Genomic DNA, 22,880 nt, shown 5'->3' with positions numbered 1-22,880 from the left:
GGGACATCTGCCTCTGTATCTTCTTGCGTGGTTCTGCACAGCTGGTACAACTATTCCTTCTTCCTCTGTGTGTGTGTGTGTGTGTGTGTGTGTGTGTGTGTGTGGTGTGCTTGCATGTGTGAGTATACATTATCGTGTGTGGAGCATGTGTGTACACAGGTACATGTGCACATGTATACATGTCATGTGGAGGCCCACAGTTGATGCCAGATCAATATCTTCCTCTTATTTATTGAGACAGGGTCTCACTATGTACCCTTGGCTGGCCTACAATTTGCTATGCAGACCAGGCTGGCCTTGAACTCACAGAGATCCACTTGCCTCTGCCTCCTGAGTGCTGGGGTTAAAAACATGTGCCACTACACCCAGCCTGAGGCAGGGGCTCTTGCTGAACCCAGAATTCCCCAATTCTAACTAGTCTAGCTAGTCAGCTTGATCTGGGGATCCCCATCCCTGCTTCTTACGTGCTGGGATTACAGTTGGGCTACCATGTCGGCCCAGCTTATATGAGGGAGCTGGAGATCAGAGCCCTGGTCCTCATAGTTTCACAGCTAGTGCTTTATCCACTGAGCATCTCCCCAGCCCAAGGCAATTCCTTTCTTATAGATCTCTGTGACTCTCAGGGACTCATTTCACAAAATCCTCTAGTAGGACCCACATGAGCCCAGGTGCCACACATCTTAGTCCAGCAGGTTGCAGCTTTCTATATCTTGAGAGCCTAGGTCTTCCATCTCTTTGTAAGTGTGGTACTTAAGGGCAGCACAAGGCTAGGCCAATAACTCCACTTCCCAGGGCTCAGCTAGTTTTAGAAACCAGCCGTCAGTAGTTTGGCCCCTCGCCTTGTGCTGGAAGGGATCCTGCTGCTTGCAAAGCACAAAAGCATTTCCCATCTAGACCTCCCTGACAAACTGAAGGGCTAGCCGCTGGAGGGGCCTCAGATCACCACAGGCTCTTGGCTCTCCAATTCTGCACCTTCCTGCCCAAGTCCCCTGCAAAGAGTGGCTTTGCTGATGCCAACAGCCACTTGCAAGTCAAAATGCCAAGGACTTCAGAGGAATAGACGGCCTTTTATGGTTTCAGCTCACAGCCCACTGTGGTCTGGCTAAACTCTTTCTGTGTCTGGTAACTTTCTCTCTCTCTCTCTCTCTCTCTCTCTCTCTCTCTCTCTCTCTCTCTCTCTCTCCTTCCTTTCCTCTTTGTTTCTTCCTTTCTCCTTCCTCCCTCCCTCTCTCCCTCCCTCCCTTCCTTTCTCTTTCTTTCCTGCAAACAAAGTCTCACATATCCTAGGCTGGCCTCAAACTCACTGTATACCTGAGGGTGACCTTGAACTTCTGATCTTCCTATCTCTACTTCCTGAGTGCTAGAATTCTAGGCATGTGCCACCAAGCTCCTTTTACAGGTTGCTAATGACTGAGCCCAGGGCCTTTTGCATGCTAGGCAAGTACTCTACCACCTGAGCTCCATCCCCAGCCCTCCCTCCGGTTTCTAAAGACTTTAATGCAGCTAAACACTCTGCAGTCAGTGTAGTTGATCTACTCAAAGTTCCAAGGCTCTCCAAGCTATTGGCAAGTTCATCAGGGCACCCTAAGATTTGAAGCCCGGAGAGCGATAATCCCAGAGGAAAATGAAGCATAGCTGTAATCCAGACAAGAGAGGAGGGCAGTTCTTCCTGTCCAGGTGGAGGTGGAGGACCCTGTGATTCAGGATGAAATGGGTTTGCTGGTAGAGTGAGTACATGTGGGTGGGAGACAGAGAGAGGCATCCAGGTGTACTCTGAAGTTTGTGGCTGAGCATCCGGCAGTTAAAAGCCCCTGGAAATCCCTTGAACCATCTGAAAGTTAGATCTACTAAGCTGAGATGGGGAAGGCTCCCCACAGTGTAGCAGGTAAGAGGGTAGACTTTCTGGAGATGGACTTGTTAAGTTGATAAGGCCTCTTAGAAATCTCCATGCAATGCTGGGGATACAGCTCAGTGGGTTAAGTACTTGCTTGTATGCACCAGCATAAACAGTAGGAATGGCTGTAATCTCTACCCAAGCCTGCATGGTGGTGCATACCTAGAATACCAGCACTCAGGAGTCTAAGGCAGAAAGATCCCGGTTTGAGGTCAACCTGGGCTACATAGCAAGTTCCAGGCTAACCTGGGCTATATAGTATATCTCAGCAAACAAACACCTCATTCATCCTTTCCCTGGCCACCACATGGTTTCCCTCAGTGAGAGTCACCCCTCTGTCTCATCCCCTTCTCTCCTCCACTCTCTGAATACATGAAATCTGCAATTTTGGAGGGCAGTGTGCAGGGAGGGAGTTGTTAAGACTGAATTGAGAACCAGTCTGGCAGCCTGCTCAAGTCTGGACCTCTGGCACATCCGGCTCACCATGGTGCCCAGCTCCCAAAGCCATGCCTCTGACCACAGTGAGGAAGAAGTGAGGTTTGGATGCAAGGGCTGCACCATGTATGCTGGGGCAGCAGAGCCCCACAGGGGAATTTGTATCTGCACAAACTAGGCAGGGTTTATGTGATTGAACAGTCCAGTCTGATCCCTGGAAGGAAGATGACTGAGTAGTTTGTGAGCTGGGAAGCAAAGGTCAAAGACAGGCAATCTAATTAGAATTAAGGTCTCAGGGGCCTGTCTTTAGGGAAGATCTGGCTCCTCTGATGTTTGGAGGAGGGGAGGAGGAGGGGAGGAGAAGAGGGAGGTGAAAGGAGTCTTTAGGGAAGATCTGGCTCCTCTGATGTTTGGAGGAGGGGAGGAGGAGGGAGGAGAAGAGGGAGGTGAAAGGAGACAGCTGATAGTCCAGACGTTGTCAGAGCCTACGCAGACACATTTAACTAGACTGGCAGCGGCCAGCAGAAGCTGGTTCAAAATGCAGATTCCCAGGTCCCTCCCAAGCTGCTCAGCCAGAAGCCCACACAGCATGACAGCACCCGTCTATGTGTTCCTATTTGCCACCAGTCCCGCTTTACTCACTGTTCTCATCGCTCCTGCCTTATCTCATCCCATTTATGGCATGATTAGCTTAATCTTTCTTCAAATCACTTCCCTTTATTTTATTTTATTTTATTTTATTTTATTATTATTATTATTATTATTATTATTATTACTGGTCTTTTTGAGACAGCTCTGCCTCCTGAGTGCTGGGATTAAAGGTGTGTGCCACCACGCCTGGCCTAAATATATTATTATTTTTATTTGTTTGTTTGAGGGAGGCTTTTTACTTTTTAATTACATTTATTTATTTGTGTGTCTATGTCTATGTGAATGCATGGGCCACAGCATACATGAGGTCAGAGGACTTGTGGGATTCCATTTGCTCTTCCCACCATATGCATCCTGGGGATCAAACTATGGTTGTCAGCCTTGACTGCAAGTGCCTTTACCTACTGAGCCATCTCAATGGCCCAAGTATTTTTGTGTTTGCTTTTTGTTGTCAAGATAGGGTCTCCCTGTGTAGCCCAGGCTGGCCTTGAACTTATAGCAAGCTTCTTGTCTTGGCTTCTCAAGCAGTATAGGTATGAATCACCATACCCAGCTCAATTCACTTTAGAAAAAAAAAATGTTTTAAATTGAAAGTTTCTATCACTATCATCCATGTAAATGAAATATCATTCACTGTATGTAAAAAAAAAAAAAAAGTCATAGGCTCCCAGCACTTGGGAGGTAGAGACAGGATCTCTGTGAGATGGCCGCCAGCCTGGTTTATATAGCAGGTTCCAGGCCAGCTGGGGCTACAGAGAGACCCTGTCTCAAAAACAAACAAAAAAAAATCATAGAAAATGCATAAAATAAGACAAAAACAAGGGGCTGGAGAGATGGTTCAGCAGTTAGGAGCACAGGATGCTCTTGCAGAGGACCAAGGTTCGATTCCCAGCACCCACATGACCGATAACAACTGTAACTCCAGTTCCAGGGGATCCAACACCCTCTTCTGACTTCTGTAGGCATTGTATGACACGGGTGTACTTACATACATGCAGGCCACACATTCATACACATAAAATAAAAATAATAAATAAAATATTTTTTAAAAGATGAAAACAAATGTATATTGCCGAGGGCCAGCAAGTTGGCTCAGCAAGTAAAGTTGTCCTTCCCCAAAACTGTCCTCTTATCCTCATGAGCATTGGTTTCCACATGAGCGCTGTGGCATGCTATGTGCACATGTACAGACATACAAACAAGAAATGAATATAATAAAAATATATTTTAAACATTGCTGCTGTAACTCCAGCTAGATTCTGTCACCTGCTTGCATCCTGTGACTACCCGAGAGGGTTGCTAAAGATGGAGGAGGAGCCACTTCCAGGTGGTGCAACTCAATGATATTAAGGGTCTCTCTTTAATATTAAAGGCCTCTTGCTGGCCAGGATCTATTCCCCATACCATTAGAATAAGCGCTTTTTGGTTTTTGTTTTAAAGACAGATTTCATATAACCCAGGCTGGCCTTGAACTTCCTATGTAGTTGAGAACTACCTAATTCCAATTCTAATTCTAAATTCTAATTCTTCTCCCTCCCTTATCTTTTTTTAAAAAAAAATTATTTTATTATTTTTATTTTATGTGTATGAGTGGATTGCCTACATGTGTGTAAGTGTACCATAATGCCTGATTTCGAGTAAGCATTTCCTATAGCAATGGCCTTGTCCTCTAATGTCCTCCCTTCTTATAAGCACATTTGTGGATCTTTCCCATATTCTCTACATTGAGTTTCCCCCAAAAACACTTTAAATGAATAGCTGGATGTTGGGAGCTGTTTATCTGTAGGTTCCTGGGGCTTTGGCTGTCTGAGAACTCAGCCATCCTAGGTACAAACCCTCCAGCTCTGGGGGTCGTCACCTGCTTCCATTCAGAATGGTTGCTAGCCCCTCTCTAGCAGTAGTACAGATGATCAGAAGATGCCCCAAAGCCCCACAGTCCTCCTGTGAGGACCAGACCTCAGGGCAGGTCATGGGTTTGGGGTGTAGCCTTAGGGGATGAGATCAGAAGGATCACAAAGAATAGATAGGGCTATCCTCACAACCCCAAACAACTGGCCACACAGGACACTGTGGAGATGAATCTGATGAAGTGGATTCCCGTGATCACCTGGGAAAGAGTGATATGGCAGTGTTAAGTGAAGACAGGGACTTGGCACCTCCCAGAAAAGGTTATGACCATGCAGAAGCAGGCTGAATCCAACTAGTGATGGTATAAATAATAAATAAATAAATAAATAAATAAATAAATAAATAAAAACATATAAATAAATCAATAAATAAATAAATAAATAAATAAATAAATAAATAAAACATTTGAAATCCTCCAGCCAAATTAAGCTGGTGAAAGGTGAGATGACACTCATGTATCTTGTCATCTTGTGTCTGGATGTTTTCACCATCTTTGTTTTAAGACAGGCTGTCACTGTGTAGCCTGCTGGCCTAGAACTCACTATGTAGACCAGGTTAGTCTTGAACTCACAGAGATGCCCCTGCCTCTGTGTCTGGAGTGCTGGAATTAAAGGTGTGTGCCACCACACTGGGCTGTTTTCATTATCTTAGGAAAACACTATTTTAGAGTCACCAGTCAGAAGACAAATCACTGCTCAGGCAAATGTCAAGTGTTGGCTTGGGGTCTGCGGTGTTCTGAGTGATGCTAGCTCATTTGCAAAGCAGCCAGCAACTAAAGAATGACCATTAATAAAAACCTATGAGGTTGCCAAGCCTCTCTAAGCAGCAGTGATGAGCTGTAATAATCCAGAAACATCCCTGGAGAAAGTTTGAAAGGCAAAAGGTTTACCTCAACCACCCTGACATAGACCGTTTTTGTCTCCACTGATAACGTGCACAGTTATAGTTGCCTCTTATTGATTCCCCATGTACCTGGCACTATTGCAATAACATCCAAGAAGTGAATTCATCAATAATAATATAATTAACAGAAATCTGGCTGCGGTACTGCACACTTGTAATCTCAACGCTTGGGAGGTAGAGGCAGGAAGGGCAAGAGTTCAAGGTCATTCTCAACTTCATAGTGAGTGTGAGGGCAGCCTGGGCTATAAGAAATCCTGTCTTAAAAAATAAAAATAAAAATAGGACAGAATAGCACCAGGCGGGAATTCCTTGTCCCTATATCAGACAAGAAGCCAGCTGCCACTACCCAACAAGAAATCTTGCACAAGTCATCCTCAGACAACAAACCATACACAATAAGTATGACCGTGAACCGTTTGTTCCACATAGGAAATCTGGCATGAAAGAAAACACTGGAATAAGAAGCCAAAAGATGAAAGTGATGTAAACATGCACAGATAGGTGAGAGGACAGAAAAAAAAACATGAAGACACTGAATTATTATTATTATGCCTAAAGAGAGAAAGAAACTCTGATGCAAGCAGATTCATCTTGCACCCTGGGCATTCAGACTCAGAGTCAGGAAGAGGAAACTAGTCTACATACTGCAGGGAGAGGGAAGGGGATTGCTCTTTGGAAAAATCAAAATATTCTGGAGATGGATGGTGAAGGCTGTATGAATGGATTCAACACCATTGCACTGTACACTTAAAACAGTTAAAATCATCACTCTAATGCCATGGGTATTTTATTAAATGAGAAATGATTTTCCATATAAAAATATGCATAATTAAAAGCATTCCTTTTCTCATTTACCATTTTTTAAGAATGTCAGTACAAAATTCAGTGTTATAGATCCCTTTTCTTTTAATTTTTTTAAATTTATTTTTATTTTATGTGTATGAGTGTTATACCTGCATATGTATTAAGTGCACCCGTGTTGTGCAGTGCCTGAGGAGGACAGAAGAGGTCGTCGAATCTCCTGGGACAGGAGTTACAGTTGTTAGCTGCCATGTAGGTGCTGGGATTTGAACCTGGGTCTTCTGCAAGAACAACCAGTGTTCTTAATAGCTGAGCCGTCTCTCCAGGTCCAGATCCCTTTTCTTTATTGTACAAAGATTTCAGGAGGGCAGGGCAGTGGGGTGCACAGGGATCAGGATGCCCAGTGAGATGCCAATAAGTGAACCAGTGACTTCAGGGAGATCAGAGCCACAGGCTGACAGAGCACTGACTGTTCATCAAAGACAGGGGCTTCACCTAGCTGAGTTTGAACCATTCTACGGCAGCCCTGAGATCAGAATCATCCTCATGTCCACCATGCCAATGTTACTATATGCCTGAATACCAACACTTGGGAGTCAGAGGCAGGAAGTGTAAAAGTTCAAGGTCAGCCTGGGCTACATAGCAAGACCCTGTCTTAAAACCAAAACAAAATAAAACAGACCAAACAAAGGAGACTTCCCCACAGAGAAGTTAAGAAACTAGGGGCTGTAGAAATGGCTCAGTGCTTAAGAGCACTGGCTGCTTTTGCAGAGGACCTAGGTTCAGTTCCCAGCACCCACATCAGGTGGTTCATAACTCACAGTAACTCCAGTTCCAGGGATCTCAGGTGCCCTCTGTGGGTATTGGCATACAGGTAGTACATATACATATGTGCAGGCACACATACATATAAAATAATAATAGTAAGAAGAAAAAAGAAGGAGGAGGAGGAAGAAGAGGAGGAGGAAGAAGAAGGGGAAGAGAAAAAGGAGGATGAGGAGGAAGAGGAAGATGAAGAAAGCAGTCTGTGCTGGATAGCTTCAGTTATCAGCTTGACATAGCTGGATGGAGGGAACCTCAATTGAGGAATTTCTCCTATTGAATTGGCCTGTGGACATGTCTGTGGGGCATTTTCCTGATTAGTGAGTTATGTGGGAGAGTTTAGCCCACTATGGGCAGTGCCACCCGTGGGCAAATGGTCCTGTATTGTATAAGAAAGTAGGCTGAGCACGGGCCAGGGGAGCAATCCAGTAAACAGTGTACCTCCATGGTCTGTGCTCCAGGATCCTGCCCTGATTTCCTGCCTTGGCTTCCCTTGATGATGGACTGTGAGCTGTAAAGCAAATAAACCCTTTCCTCCCCAAGTTGATCAGTGTTTTTATCACAGTAGAAAGTAAGTAGGACACAGTTCATAAAATTTTAAAAATTAGGGCCAGCAAGATGGCTCAGAGGGTAGAGGTACTTGGTGACCTGAGTTTGATCCTCAGATTCCACAATAGGAAAGAACCAACTCTTGAAAGCTGTGCATTGCATTGTAGTATGTGTGTGTGTGTGTGTGTGTGCACGCGTGTGTGCACGCGTGTGTGTGTGTGTGTGTGTGTGTGTGTGTGCATGTAGAGGCCAAAGGTGATGTTGAGTGTCTTCCTCAGTCACTCTCCACCTTAGTTTTTGAGACATGGTTTCTCACTGAACCTGGAGCTCACCAATTCGGCTACAATGGCTGGCCAGTGAGCCCCAAAGATCCCCCTGTCTCTGCTTCCCTATGGCTGGGGTTACACAAGAATACCCACTGGTAAGCCTGTCTTTTTACATGGGTGCCGGAGATGGAACTCAGGTCCTCATGCTTATGTAGCAAGCACTTTACCATCTCCCCAGCCCCTCAGTCTGTTCTTGGTACCAGCATGCCCGCCTGTCTGTTGCACCCATGTAGGGCCCCACTTCTGACTCATCCTCTGCTGCTTCTCTCATAACAACCTTGCAATTATTTCTAGAAACTCTTGTCTGCCTCCTGCACACCTGGGCCAAATGTGTTCAGATGGAAGGGGGTGTAAATTGCTCCAGTAACTTCCATCAAACTGTCTCCAGCCCACTGCACCACCCCCAAAGACACACAAGCAAAAGGGCTGCAGTTTTCAGAGATACAGGGCTAGTTCCCTGGGACTCCCCACACTCCATAACCAGATTACCACTCCTAAATTCCTCCTGTGTAAATTCCATACCTACCACTGCTCCCCAAGCAGACTGTGAGCCTACTGTAGACAGGAAGCAAGCTTGGAAGGCTTTATTATCTTATCCCTTTATTCCTGTGCCTGTGTGGCTTCTAGCCATGGCATATGCTGCATTTGTGTTGAGTAGAGGGATCAAGTCCATGGAGAGATGAACTGACATGATGCACCCCAATAACAGAGTAACAGAGGGCTGTAGACTTGGGAGGTAGTGGGCAAAATTAGGCAACCCTCAAATTCAGAAAGTACCCCCTGCTCCATAAGGGGTCATCATGCCACAGAAAGCCTCTGAAAGTCAAAAGCTGTCTTTGCAGAGTGGCTGCTGTGGCAGAGAGAATGCGCTGGGGCCCTCAGATAGTTCTGTTTGGTCAAGAGCTACACGGTCTTCAGACTGAGGAGGAAAGATGCTGACAGCTTCTTGGGTATCATGATGACAGTCAAGGTAAGCACCAATTTCTGTCATCAACAAGCAAGGGATACCCCGATCCCTTGGGGATGCTCACAGCCCTCTTTTGGAGTGGACAGGCTTCAGACCATAGGATAGATGAGATCATTTCAGCACCATGGCGGACACAGCCCTGGACACAGCACCTGCTCACCTTAGCCAGCTGTGTCTGCAGCTTGTTCTTCACATCTGTCTCCTCGGAGATGCGGATGTTGAAGGCCAGGTTGGTGTCAGTGAACTGTCTCCACATCTGGTCAGACAAGGTCTCAAAGAGGTGTTCGGCCTCCTCACGCAGCCTGATGGAATTGGCCCACATGCTCTGCGAGTGTCTGATATTGTCATTGGTGAACTTGGCCCAGGTCTCAGGAATGGAGACCCTGCAAAAGTCCGAGAGAGAGAGAGCTGAAGGCAGGTGGGGAATGGGAAGCTGGTAACAGGTCTTAGAGACGTCTCTTTGCAGGGACTCTAAACCTTTTCAGGAACTGTAAACTTTGGAGAGGGGCATTTCTTTGTTAGGGGGGCGTCCTATGCATCTGAGAGTGTTCAGCAGCATCCTTGACCTTCACTCACTCATTTCCAGGTGCTTCCTCACCCAGTCCCAAAAGCCACAAATGTTTCTGGACATTAAAAGTATCCCTGAAGCAAGGGGAACATAAGCATTCCCAGTAGACATCAACTGCCCTGATCCACCTCTCCTTCTGCAGGGGCAGCAACTAGAGAAGCTCGGTGACTTTCAAAAGGCACTCAGGAGTGGGTAGGACAGGAGGCAGTCCCTCAAGGAACTTTGTCCTCCCTCATCCACCAAAAACACAGCCGGGCCAAGCAGCAGCTAGAGGGGCCCAGGGTGGCTCAGGGGGTCTTAGGATCTAATCTGGAACCTTCATAGAGAGTTCAAGGCTGGTCCAGGATACATGATAACCTGTCTCAAAAAAAAAAAAAAACAACCAAGCAACCAAGCAACCAAACAATAGCAAAAAGCCTTGTTGAATGTATCCTGAAAGTAGGTACTGTTGCCGAACAGGACATTGTCATTGTTATCACAAGTAACCCCCATGCCCTTGCCCTCCTCTGGAACAGACAGCTGAACTCCAGAGAAAACAGCCATCCAATCACATTCTCACTGGGGGAAATCACCAAAGATGGCCTGATTCCTCCCAGGTGGTATGCGGGTACATGCTCTCCTGGAGCCCAGGTCCTCTAAAGACAGATGGGACAGCAGGCATCACTGGAGAGACAGGAGGTCATCACTGGTAAAACACCTAGGCCTCAGGTCCAATGCAGCTCTGCCAACTACTATGTGAGCTTACTCAGCTGCTTCATCTCTCTGAGCCTTGATTTCCTCATTGTCAAAGGGGAATAATTACAGTACCTATGCCCAGGATGTCTGAATGAAGTCCTTGTCATAGCAACAGACACACAGTAAGCACTTGTCAAGTGACTGTTATTCATAAGATGCTGTGTATAAAGCTCTCAACACAGAGTCTAACACATAGAAAACATCACCAGCATTATCATCATCATCTCTACCATTATCATCACCATCATCACCACCATTACTACTATTTTCACCATCGTCAGCACTGTCATCATCATCATCACCTTTATCACCACCACCATTATCATCATCACCATCATCACTATTGTCACTGTCATCACTAGTACCATCATCATCACCTTCATCACTACAACCATTATCATCAGCACCATCAACATCATCATCACCTATTAATCTATGCCAATAGATTAATAATATAGAACTATAATAGAGATAATATATTATAGAGAAATAATATATTAATTATAGGGAAATAATAGAGAACTGCAGTGAACAGAGACACTACAGTCCCATTGGTCACCAAACATCCCTCTCTTTACTGTGCCCCAAACCTCAAACACGAAGTCCTGAGCTAGCACATCTGGGAGCAATTAGAGGCTGCAGAGAATAGCTCTCACAATCCAGCTGGATGAAGGCTTTAAATAGCAGCCTCTCTTGGCATGGAAATCAGGCTCTCCACCAGTCAACTTGGCAGCCGGGTTCTTGAGGCATCATCTCTAGAGAGGAACACTCTGGTCCCCCTGTGCAAATGAGCAGCTGTGGCCACCAGGAGCAGAACCTTGAATTCTTGCCTTTATTCCAGGACCTCTACTCTGTTGGAAAGAGGAAGAAGACCCCCAGGAATTGACACTACCAGAAGAAATCCCCAAAAGTCATCTCAACACTTTGCTAAAATCTGGAAAATGATTCCCAGCTTTGTCCCAAGAGCTCACTGAGGAACTTCTTCCTTTCTTCCTTCCCTCTTCCCTCCCTCTGTTCCTTTGGTCTTTCTCCTCCCTTCTTCTCTTCCTTCATTCTTTCATTCCATAAATACTTATTGCATATCCACATTTGTCCAGTACATATGTCTTGAACAATTCTACCTGCTAGAGATAGAAAATAGTGTGGAGCCAAGACAGACTCCACCCTCTGCCTGGATGCAGAGCATCTCTCTCCAGGCCTCTGGATTAAGAAAGTATGTCTTGGGGCTGGAGAGATGGATTGGTGGTTAAGAACACTGACTGCTCTTGCAGAGGACCTGGGTTCAAGTCCCAGTATCCACATGGCGACAAAGAATTGTCCTTAACTGCAGTTCCAGAAAAATCCGACACCCTCTTCTGACCTCCATGGCATTGTATGACATGGGTGCACTCACCTATGTGCAGGCAATACACTTATACACATAAAATAAAAGTAATAAGTAAAATTTTTTTTAAGAAGCACTGGCCAGGTGTGGTGGCTCATGTCTTTAATCCCAGCAATCAGGAGGCAGAGGCAGGTAGATCTCCGTGAGTTTGAAGCCAGCCTGGTCTACATATCGAGTTCTAGGCCATCTGTGGCTACAGGGAGACCCTGTCTCAAAAAGACCAAAAAAGAAAAAGAAAGCATCTTATTCTATGTGACCCTTCATGATGCAATGACATGCTCCCCACCACAAAGTGCCAAGCATACAAGAGGCAACCAGGATGAGAAAATGAGACCACACAGTAAGCCTTCAATCATTATCAGCAATTCCTAGCAAATGTAGTGTGCTCCCCACATCATATACTCACCTTTTAATGCTCCAGTAAGACTGGAAATGGGGTACTATTTTTCCTTCCATGGTAGTGATACAGAAACGTGGTCCAAAAAGATGAACTTGACTTAACCTGCCCACAGTGTGCACATACAGCCTGGTTTTAGAATTAATTTTTTTCCAGTGCTGAAATTGAACTAAGTAATTGAACTAAGGCTTCCCACATGCTACCCAAGCACTTTACCACTGAATTATAGTCCCAGTCCTCAATTCTTTGCTTTTATTTTGAGACAGGGTATCATGTAGCCCAGGCTGGCCTGAAACTCTCTACGTAGTCAAGGATGACCTTGAACTCTTGGACCTATGCTGGGATTACAGACATCTACCACCATACCAGTTAATGTGGTGTTGGGGATGGAACCCAGGGCTTTGTGCACACTAGACTCTACCAACTGAGCTACATCCCCAGCCCCCAAGAGTTTATTCTCTCACTAATCCTAGTGCTGTGTGACTGTTGAGATGAAATTCCTGCTCCTACTGGTGACAGTCATTGTGTTTTATGCTTTGGTAGAATTGTCAGTTGATTGCTACAGCTGTAGCGACCATGTGACCCTTACTCAGCCAATCACATGCTCTCTCTCTAGAATTTGGATCTTGGGCAAGGTGGGTCAAGCATGGAAAGATGGTAGCACATGCATGTACCCAATGCCCCCCCATCCAAGGTCACATAGCAGAGCTGGGGCTGCAAGCCAAATGCACAGGCTCCCAGGAACAACACAGACCACTAGCTTCCACCCACTGGTTTCCTCAGGCTGCCAGAACCTTCTCCTCAAGCCTGTTGCTCCCATATAGACTTTGGGGAAATTCTATCTTGTTCTATTGGCCAGACTTGGATCCTGCTACTTGCAACAGAGGACCCCATTCAAATGCACCATCTGCCACTTGACAGGCACATGGCATCCTTTATCATTCCTTGACAGGAGAACATGGCCAAAGACAGGAACAGAGAGCTGATACTTACGTGCCACCAAATTTTTCCATGCCATGAAAGAAACTGATGCAGTCAGACGTGTTTCTCAGGTTAAAGCATTTCTCATCGATACACTGGGCTGAGCTTTTGTCCTCTATGTCCCGCTCCAGGCTGTGTTGAGCATCTCAGTTATCTCTGCATGGAGGAGGAACAAGGGGTTACCCAGTGTCCCCAACTATAGTCATGTTCATGTGGAGCCCAGGTGAAAGTCATCAGGTTCCCAGGAAGGTGCTCTGTGGATACCCAGAGGTGTCTCAGCTCTTCTCTCACTGTGATGTCCCCACCTCATAACATAGAGCCATCTGCATTGGCAGGGCTCCGTCCAGTCCAAGCAAACCTACTGTTTTTAGAACAGTGTTGGGCCAGGCTGGTGAGATGGCTCAGGAGGTAAAAGTGCTTCCCCTACAAACTTGATGACCTCAGTTTCATCCCTGGACCTCACGGTAGAAGAAAAGAACCAACTCCTGAAAGTTGTCCTCTTACCTTCACACAAGTATAGTGACACACACATATCATCATCATCATAATCACAATGATAATAGTAATAATAATCATAAATGGAATACAAATTGAAAAAAAAGAACATTTACTGTATTTACTGTAAAAAGTCAAATAGTCTTATCTTGTACTTTGAGGGACATGCTGTCTCAGTTGCAACTGTTCAGCTAGTCACAGAGAATATGTAAGAGCACAGTCAGGGTAACTTTACTTCAATAAAACTTTATAAGAACAGGTGGCAGGCCCGATTTGGAAGATGCCAAATTACCTTTGGACAAAGTCTGTCTGGACTCCATTCCTGTCACAAATGAGTCACTGTGAAAGGCTGTGCTGAATACAAGGATTAAGGTGTCAATAAAACCCAGGTGCTGCTTTCACGTTGCTCAGATGTTTTTTGTTTTGATTTGGTTTTTGTTTTGTTTTGTTTTGTTTTGTTGAGACAAATTCTCACTCTAGCCTTCAACTCACTATGTAGCCTAGGCTGGCTTTGGTATTTTTTAAAAGTTATTTGTTTATTTATTTTTTTATATGTGTGAGTGTTTTGCCTGCTTGCATGTAAATACGCCACATGCATGCAATACCTGCAAAGGCCAGAAGAGGGCATCGTATCTCTCTGGAACTGGAGTTACAGAGGGTGTTAGTCACCAGGAACCCAACCTGGGTCCTCTACAAAACAGCCAGTGCTCTTAATCACTGAGCCATCTCTCCAGCCCTAGGCTTTGGACTCTTGATCTGTCTCTGTCTTAATTTCCTGAGTACTGGGATCACAGGAGAGCACCACAATGCTTAGCAAGTTGCTCAGATTTATACAAACAAATACAGTAAAAGTAAATATAATGCACATGATAAGGAGATCTACAGAGGTTTAAAAGGACAAAAAGTAATACAGAAGAGAGAATCATTAAAGCTGCTTAAGAGAGTAATCATGGAGAACTTCCAGAGGAAGTGTCTGAGTTAGGTGTTCATATCAGGTGGGGATAGATATTATGGACAAAGTTGCATTGAGGAACTAGAATTCCAAGTTAACACAAAAGCCAAAAAGCTAGAAAGATTCAGGTTTTGGGGGACCAGGGACCAGCCAGAGTCAGGAGGCAGGGGCTGGGCAGAGCCAGGGGCTGGGTGGAATCAAAGGCCAGAGGCTGAGTAGAGCCAGGGGCTGGGCAGAGCCAAGGGTTGGGCAGAGTCAGGAGCCATTGAGTAGAGTCAGGGGACCAGGTAGAGTGAGGGACTGGTGGAGTCAAGGGCTGGGCAGGGTCGAGGACCCAGTAAGGTGAGGAGGAGACAATGGGTCAGGCAGGGACTTGAGCCCAGACAGCTGGAACTGGAGCTAAGATGCTTTGCCAACACCAATGTTTCCAGACTCCAGACTTGGCAACCACTTCCATGATTCTCGCCAAATACCAAAGTACCTGCACTGTTATTTACTTATTATTTTCCTTCTTTTCAAATGACTTTTAAAATAGAAATCAATGCATTTTGAAAGGAAAATTTGCATTCTTGTCTTTAAAGGAAAACAACTCTTGGCTATTAATAGATGTTCACTTCAGAACTCAATATAAGTAGATGCTAATTCCCAGCTAGACTCTCTTGCCTCTAGAAGCTTTTAAACTGAACCTCTTTTCTATTTTTCTATTGGTTGAAAAAAGGTTAGTCCTTGTTAAAAACATATAAGCAGGTAACAGAACACTGGTCTTGAAATGTTTAGAATTATAAGAAAATAGAGAAAGGAAGGAATTCTGTTAATGAGGCTAGACACCAGACACCAGATACAGCCAGACACCAGATACAAGGAAGGGCCTTGGATGGCCTCTCTTCTCTCTCCCTCTCTCTCCCTCCCTATGTTTCCATCTGGTCTCCAGCTCCACCCTCCTCCATCTTAATCTCTGACTCTTTGGGTTTCTCTTTCTAATAGCCTCTTTCTCTCTTCCTCCCCCCACCTTCCCTTCTCTCCTGTGGATATTCTTCCTAGTGAGGGGTTTCTAGTGACTCAGGAGGAAGGAAATGAAGTCCCCAATTGGGGGTGGAGGGGGGATATTCATGCATTAGGACACAAAGGAAACCCTGTCAGGGTACCCCACCAGGACCCTGAGCCTTCTTTAACTGGGCCAGCATGAAATTGGGCTCCATCTTGCTCAATGAACAGCAATGTGGGGAATGCCACAAGTTACAGCATTAGGGGTCAGCTGGAGCCTCAGAATCCAGTTGGCCTCACTGCTTCCCCTTTGCTAATGAGGCTTAGGAAGAAGAAGGGGCGGCCTCTGTCTCCCCTACTTGGCACAGCCTCACCCTGCTGTCAGCCCACCAGGAAGGGCCCAAGCTGGCTCTTCCCCAGTCAAGAGCAGTTGTTTCTGCTATTGAGGCACTTATACCACAAGGACACCTCTCCCTGGAAGCCACTCTCAGGCCCGGCCTAGAAAACCATGAGCCAACAGCCTGTGCCTGTGGCTACCTGAGCAGGTTGGCTTGTGAGTCTCCTGATAAGCTAGGCAAGCTAGGCAAGCCACCTGAGTGTTCCCCCATTCCATAGGCCACTCTGCTGGCCACATTTGGAAGGGCAGCTCTGGCAAGGCCATCAGCATCTGTGTGACAAGAGTTAGGAAAGAAGGAAAACCAGCTGAGCAGCATGCCCTGAGAGAGGGAAAGGTGAGGGCCCAGCCCAGCACCCAGTGGGGAGACTGCCTCCTGGGGGGCCCAGGGCTTAGCTAGGGGCCTCAAGCCCCGTAAAGTATAGACATCCCTTTAATTACATGAGCGGCCCCCAGCTTGGCATGATACCAGTTACATCACCATCTAAGAACAAAGTTGGTGCCCTTTGAAGACTCCTGGCTCAGGCGTCTACCAGCTCCCTGCTGAGATGTCCCAGTCCCTCACCTTTATTGCCTAATGTCATCACAGTCTGCCATGCTCAGGTTCAGACCTGGACTAGGGGAGCCAAGTGGGGCCTGGAGGGTGCCTTCTGCCAGGGTCAAGAGCAGCTAGGAATAAGCTAGCTCAGGAAGGCAGAATCTGCCCGTCTCTGGACCACATCATCCATTAACAAGAGCACTGACAATGGACATGTCCTAAGATCAGGACCCCATCCTACCCTCCCACCCCAGAGAGCGGGGTGTTAAAATTTGAACAGCACACCAGAGACCAAAGAACTACCCAGAGACAAGTGGACCTATCTGGCTGCCACCCAGAAATCTGGGGGAGGCGCCCCAAAAATTCCCAAGGAAAGAATACCTTACCTCATCTGGAAATCTATTCTTGTAGCTAATTTTCTCATCTGATCTTGGCAACATTTTAACAAATCCACTTCCTGAAATGAAAAATAAGTGTCACAAAGAGCTGACAGGGTTGGAAATTCAGGAGTCAGAGCCCTAATTCTTGGACCTCAGGAGGGTAAATGCCTGACTGGGGGGGTCTTGCTAGAGTTGGGGGATCTTGCCTTCACCTTTGAGATTCCAAGACCACTGAGCTAAAGGTGGATTGTAGAGGCTCTGTCTTGACTTGCTGTGTAGCCCAGGCTGGCCCACCTCAGCCTCCCTAGTGCTAGGTTACAGGCATGTGCTATCAACCCAGGTTTATTTTCCTTCCTTCCCTTCTTTTCCTTCCTCTCCTTTCTCTGCCCCGCCCCCATCTCCCTCTCTATTTTTATCTACCCTTTCACTGAGAGCTGAACCTAGGGTCTTATACCTGCTAGACATGCACTCTATCAAACCTGAGCTATATTCTCAGCTCTTTTCTCTTTTTGTTTTGAGACAGGGTCTCACTAAGCTGCCCAGGCTGGCCTTGAACTCACTTTGTCACCCAGGCAGGCCTTAGACTCATGATCCTCCTGCCTCAACCTCCTGAGTAGCTGGGATTACAAGCAAGTTACCACTATGCCTGGCTTTCTTTTTATACGTTTCCGAATTAAAAGAAAATTTAGCACCTAACTGGGTGCCAAGTGCTCACTTACAGATTACTTTATCATTAAATTAAGCCATGCACCTGAAGTGGTATGTTTTTGACATACAGTATATGCTTAATTAACACTGATTTGGGGCTCAGTAGTAGACTGCTAGCCTAGCACCCACAAAACCTTGGGCACCATTCCCAGAACAGATTACTTTATCATTAAATTAAGCCATGCACCTGAAGTGGTATGTTTTTTGACATACAGTATATGCTTAATTAACACTGATTTGGGGCTCAGTAGTGACTGCTAGCCTAGCACCCACAAAACCTTGGGCACCATTCCCAGCACTGCATAATCCAGGTGTGGTGGTCCACGCCTGTAATCCTAGCACTTTGGTGGACGCAGGAGGACCAGGAATTCAAGGTCATCCTCAGCTACATAGCATGTTTGAGGCCAGCCTGGGCTACACAAGGCCCTGTATAAATAAACTCACATTGGCTTCTTAAATTTATATTATCATAGTACTATCCATGTAGCCATTTTGAAAATGACAAGATTGAAGGTCTAATAATTCCATTTCTAATTCCATTTCTCCCTAATCCTACATGGTGACCTGTGTCCACCCGTGTGTTCAGAGCCCTGACTCCACAGGGTATCACATGTAGCTTCTGCTTCTGACAGGCTGCTCAGAACCCTCTGACCAGAGGCTGCCCTCTCCCTACTCCCAGGTTACACCTTACCCTGATAAGGTTTTTCTCCACGTTGTCATGGACCAGGTCAATCCCAATCCTTTTCTCCCGATTGTACAGACACTCCAGGGCCACCTGTAGGAGAAAGAATGTGTGGGATGGAGGCCTGTGTAGACTGAGTGCAGGCAACTCAAACCTTCTCCACTTCTCTTCTGTTCTGTGAGGAACCTGGGTATTTCATGAGGCCTCATCACTAGGCTTTTGTGCCCTCCATGGAGCTGTGGAACATGGGACCAACACAAACCCATGTAGAAAAACTAGGGCAAGTATGTGTCATAGGATCCAGTGTCACTGGGAGGGAGCCTGTGATGGTTCACCTTGATTGGAATAAGAAACACCTAGGAGTTGGGCCTGGTAACATATGCCTTTAGTCCCAGAACTCATGAAACAGAGGTAGACAGGTCTTTGTGAGTCCTAGGCCAGCCTACTCTATATAGAGAGCTCTAAGCCAGCTAAGGCTACACAGTGAGACCCTGTCCTTTTTTCTCTTTTTTGGTGTTTTTGAGACAGGGTCTCCCTGTAGCTCCAGCTGGCCTGGAGCTCACTACGTAGACAAGGCTGCCCTTGAGCTCACAGAGTTGCCTCTGCCTCCTGAGTGCTGGGATTAAAGGCATGGGCCACCAAACCCAGCTTGAGACTCTGTCTTAAAACAAAACAAAAAAAGAAACATGCAGGAGATTAGTGATGCACACCTTGACAGTTGTCCATGAAGATGTTGCCAGAGATGATTAGATCAGAAAGACTCTGACTTCATCAAGGGTTCATCCCTTGCAGGACTCATGATTTGATGCCACTCTTGGGAGGTGGTGAAAGGTCCAAGGTGGGGCCTAGTGGGAGGAACGAGGTCACTGGGAGCATGTCCCACAAGCCCTGGTCTCGTTCCTGCATATTGTTTCTTTGCTTTCTGTCTGTCAGGAAGTGAACAGCCTCTGCCACATGTTCCCACTGCCATGACGTTCTTCCTGGGTCACGGGCTAAGCCACCAAGAATGAACCCTCTGAGGCTGTGAGCCAAGTAAGTCCTTCCTCTCTTAAGTTGTTTCAGTCACATATTTGGTCTCAGAGATACAAAAGTAACCAATATTGGGGTAACACCCCTTCCCCAAATCTCTGCAAGTTGCCCCTCAGCTTTCCTAAACTATGATAAAGTAAAACTTCAGCTATCATTTCAGATCCGACAGTGTCAGCTGCTGTCTTCCAAGTGGGCTTTCTTGGATTCACATCCAGACTTAGCCACTCCTTGCTGTGTGCACTATGGCAAGTTGTGTGACCTCTCTGATCCTCTGCATCACATATATCGCCCCTCAGGTTTGTTAGCAGATAACGCCCACTGACAAGTGTAAAGCCCTCACTCGGAACCCCATGTGTCATGGCTCATCTTTATTGCCAACTTGAGTAGATTATAGAATTGCCATGGAAACACTCCTCTGGGTGTGTCTATGAGGGGGTTTCCGAAAATGTTTAACAGAAATGGGAAGACCCACCCTGGGTGTGGGCAACAGTATCCCATAAGCTAGGGTTTCACAGTGAATAAAAAGGAGAAAGTGAATCGAGCACCAGCATTCACCTCTCTCTGCTTCCTGGCTGCAGAGGCACTGTGACCAGCCACCTCACATGCCTGCCACCATGACAGCCCACCATGATGGGCTGTCAAACTGTGAACCAAAATAAACCTTCCTTCCTGAAGTTGCTTTTATCGGGTATTTTGTCATAGCAATGAGCATCTATCAATGGTCCCCACGAATATGTGTGAACACCTTTCTTTGCTGACTTTCAAATAGGAGGTAAGAGACCCAGGCAGCCTTGCTCCACAGTCCTGGCCGTCTGGCTGTCTTAGGGACAGTTCCAGGTCTTCCAGCCGCCTTGGGGACTTGAGCAGAGCACAAGGGAAGGCAAGGAATTTCCCTGCAGTGAGAGATTGAGGAACACTGCTGATTGGCCCCATCTTGTGACGTCACAAAGATCAGCAGGGGCAAGAAGGGAGCAATGGATTCTGGAAAGGAAATGTACCTAGAACTAAGGAAGGAGGACAAGTCAGTGTCTTGTTGCCCAAGAACTTACGAGCCTCCCTTTGAATTTTGTTTGATTCTGTTAAGTCCTGGGGAGTAGCGCAGTCATTAGACAGACAGAGTCCCTGTAGCCTGCATTTCACACAGCAGAGAAAACATGCCTAAAGAAATTTGAGGGGCTAGTGAGACAGCTCAATGAGTAAAGGCACCTACTGCCAAGGCTAATGCCCTGAGTTCAATCCTTGGGGCCCACATGGTGGAAAGAGAGAACTGACTCCTGCCAGTGTTGTCCTGTGACCTCCACATGCACACCATGAAGCATATGCATGCACACACACTAAATAAAAGGTAAAACTATAAAATAAAAAAGAAATTTTATAAGGGATGCCATAGAGAGTATCCAGCAAGTGATCAGGGAGAAAAAGGCAGGTGGAGACCTGAATCATGGGAAGAAGATGGAAGGTGAGCAGGGAGAGGGAACTGCAGGTGCAAAGGCCCTGAGGTCAGAGGAACAGGCAGGAAAACATGAGGACTGGGATGGAGAAAGGGAGGTTGGAGCAATAGCACAGGTTCTAGGGGAGGGGAACTCAGGAATTAAGATGTTAAACTGGGGCCGGGGATGTAGCTCAGTTGGCTTATCTAGCATGTATGAAGCCCAGGGTTCACTACAAAGTTTGGCATAAACTGGATATGGTACACATCTGTAATCCCAGTTCTTGAAAGGAGGAGGCAGGAGAATCAAGAGTTCAAGGTCATCCTGGGCACCATGGTGATTTCAAGGCTACCTCCCCCTAAGAGATGTTAAACTTCAGGAAGCCAGTGGGGGAGAGGTGCCATCCAGTTTGGTATCTGAAACCACCTTTGAGGGCAGGAGTTGGGAGCCTGGGAAGGAGGTAGTTACCCCATCACTGACAGGCTGCCTGGTCTGCAGTATCCCAGGAGACAGAAGGAAGTGGCTAGAATTCAGGCGTCTCTAGTCCCTGAGCCACTTGTGCCCAGGCAGACCTGGGCTTCCAGATAGGATGGAGGATTGAGAGGAGAAATGGTAAGAAACAGGTCTCGCATGATGCTATGGGTTTTTGCCCAACCACCTGCTAAGAAGCAAGCCAGGGGAGTCAAAGAAACAGCAGAACCCTCCCTGATGGATTTGGGAGCCCAGAGTAATAAGACCCTAGGCCATGTCCCTCAGAGGGGTACAGAGGCAGAACCTCTTTTGTCAAAGCCCCAACGTTAGTGCACAACGGCTGTGAGAAGGAGGAAGCTTCCAGGCAGCAGTCCCAACCCTTTCTTTGTGCTCCAGGGAACCCCAGGACCTTAGTCCATGTGGCAAGTTAATTGCCATGGCAGGAGGCAGATGCTGCTGCTTCCCTACCCAATATTTACTCCTGCAACTTTCTCCCAGGCAGAGAAAAACATTTGCTTACCCAGGCCCTCTGCAGCCAGGAGGTCCCTGTGAGTTCTGGCAAACAAGCTAAAAAGGAAAACACAGGATTCTGGAACTATAGCTATTCTTTGCTAGCATGAGACGGGCCAGTTGACAATATTTGTCCCACCCCCACTTCCTGCTTCCAACAAAAACATCAAGTGTTCCCCGCATGTACCAGCTTGCCCTATGAAATATGAGCCCTCCTTTTTGTACTAGGACAAGAGCCCAATTGCTGTGGGTAGCAGAGCAGAAAGACAGGAGCCTGGTCCCTGTCATCGAGTTGAGTTTGCATTTGTCTCTTTCTGGAATCTTCATTGACACAAAAAAATAAACTCCTGTCTGACTACCTGTTGAGTATCAGTTACATGCAGCCCAAAGCCATCCTAATGGAGCCAGGGTGTGGCTGGTGTCAGGGAAGACAAGGAAGTGCCAGGGCATCCACGTGGATATTTATTCATTTATTCAAAAGTGCTCCTTGACTTGTGCAGCCATTATGGAAATCAGTGCCAAGGGATCGCAAAAAAATGAATATAAGCTGGACGTGGTGTTGCATGCCTCTAATTCAGAACCAGAGGCCAGCCTCATCTACATTTTAAGTTCCAGGCCAGCTGTGGCTACAGGGAGACACTGACTCAAAACAAATAAATCAAAATTAAAAATAAGAACATTAAATAAATTTAAAAACTGAAAATAGAAGTGGCATGTGATGCAGCTATACCATGCTTAGGTATATACCTGAAGGACTTTAAGTCGGCATCCCACAGAGATGCCCCCACATCCATCTTTATACCTGCACTGCTCACAATGGCTAAGAAATGAAACCAGCCTGGAGTGAGAAAACATTAAACAGTGTACAGTGAGATTTTATGTAGCCATAGAGAAAAAAAAACGACATTTTCAGGAAAATGGATAGAGCTAGAGATTATATTAAGTGAAATAAGCTAGACTCAGATTGTGTGTGTGTGTGTGTGTGT

General features: G+C 46.3%; 1 protein-coding gene across 1 annotated transcript in view; it reads right to left on the bottom strand.

Annotated features, from left to right (window-relative positions):
• Nucleotides 1-22,880, bottom strand: part of Tekt5 (tektin 5) — a 38,577-nt gene that overhangs the window by 12,667 nt on the left and 3,030 nt on the right. Inside the window, 4 exon segments of the mRNA XM_008829938.2 lie at nucleotides 9,417-9,639; nucleotides 13,334-13,477; nucleotides 17,071-17,141; nucleotides 18,464-18,547. Of these exon segments, the coding sequence (XP_008828160.1) occupies nucleotides 9,417-9,639; nucleotides 13,334-13,477; nucleotides 17,071-17,141; nucleotides 18,464-18,547 (522 nt within the window).

The sequence above is a fragment of the Nannospalax galili genome, unplaced genomic scaffold (genome assembly GCF_000622305.1).
Source record: "Nannospalax galili isolate Female #2095 unplaced genomic scaffold, S.galili_v1.0 scaffold32, whole genome shotgun sequence".
In the NCBI taxonomy this organism is placed as follows: domain Eukaryota; kingdom Metazoa; phylum Chordata; class Mammalia; order Rodentia; family Spalacidae; genus Nannospalax; species Nannospalax galili.
This window is presented reverse-complemented; position numbering and strand designations above follow the sequence as displayed.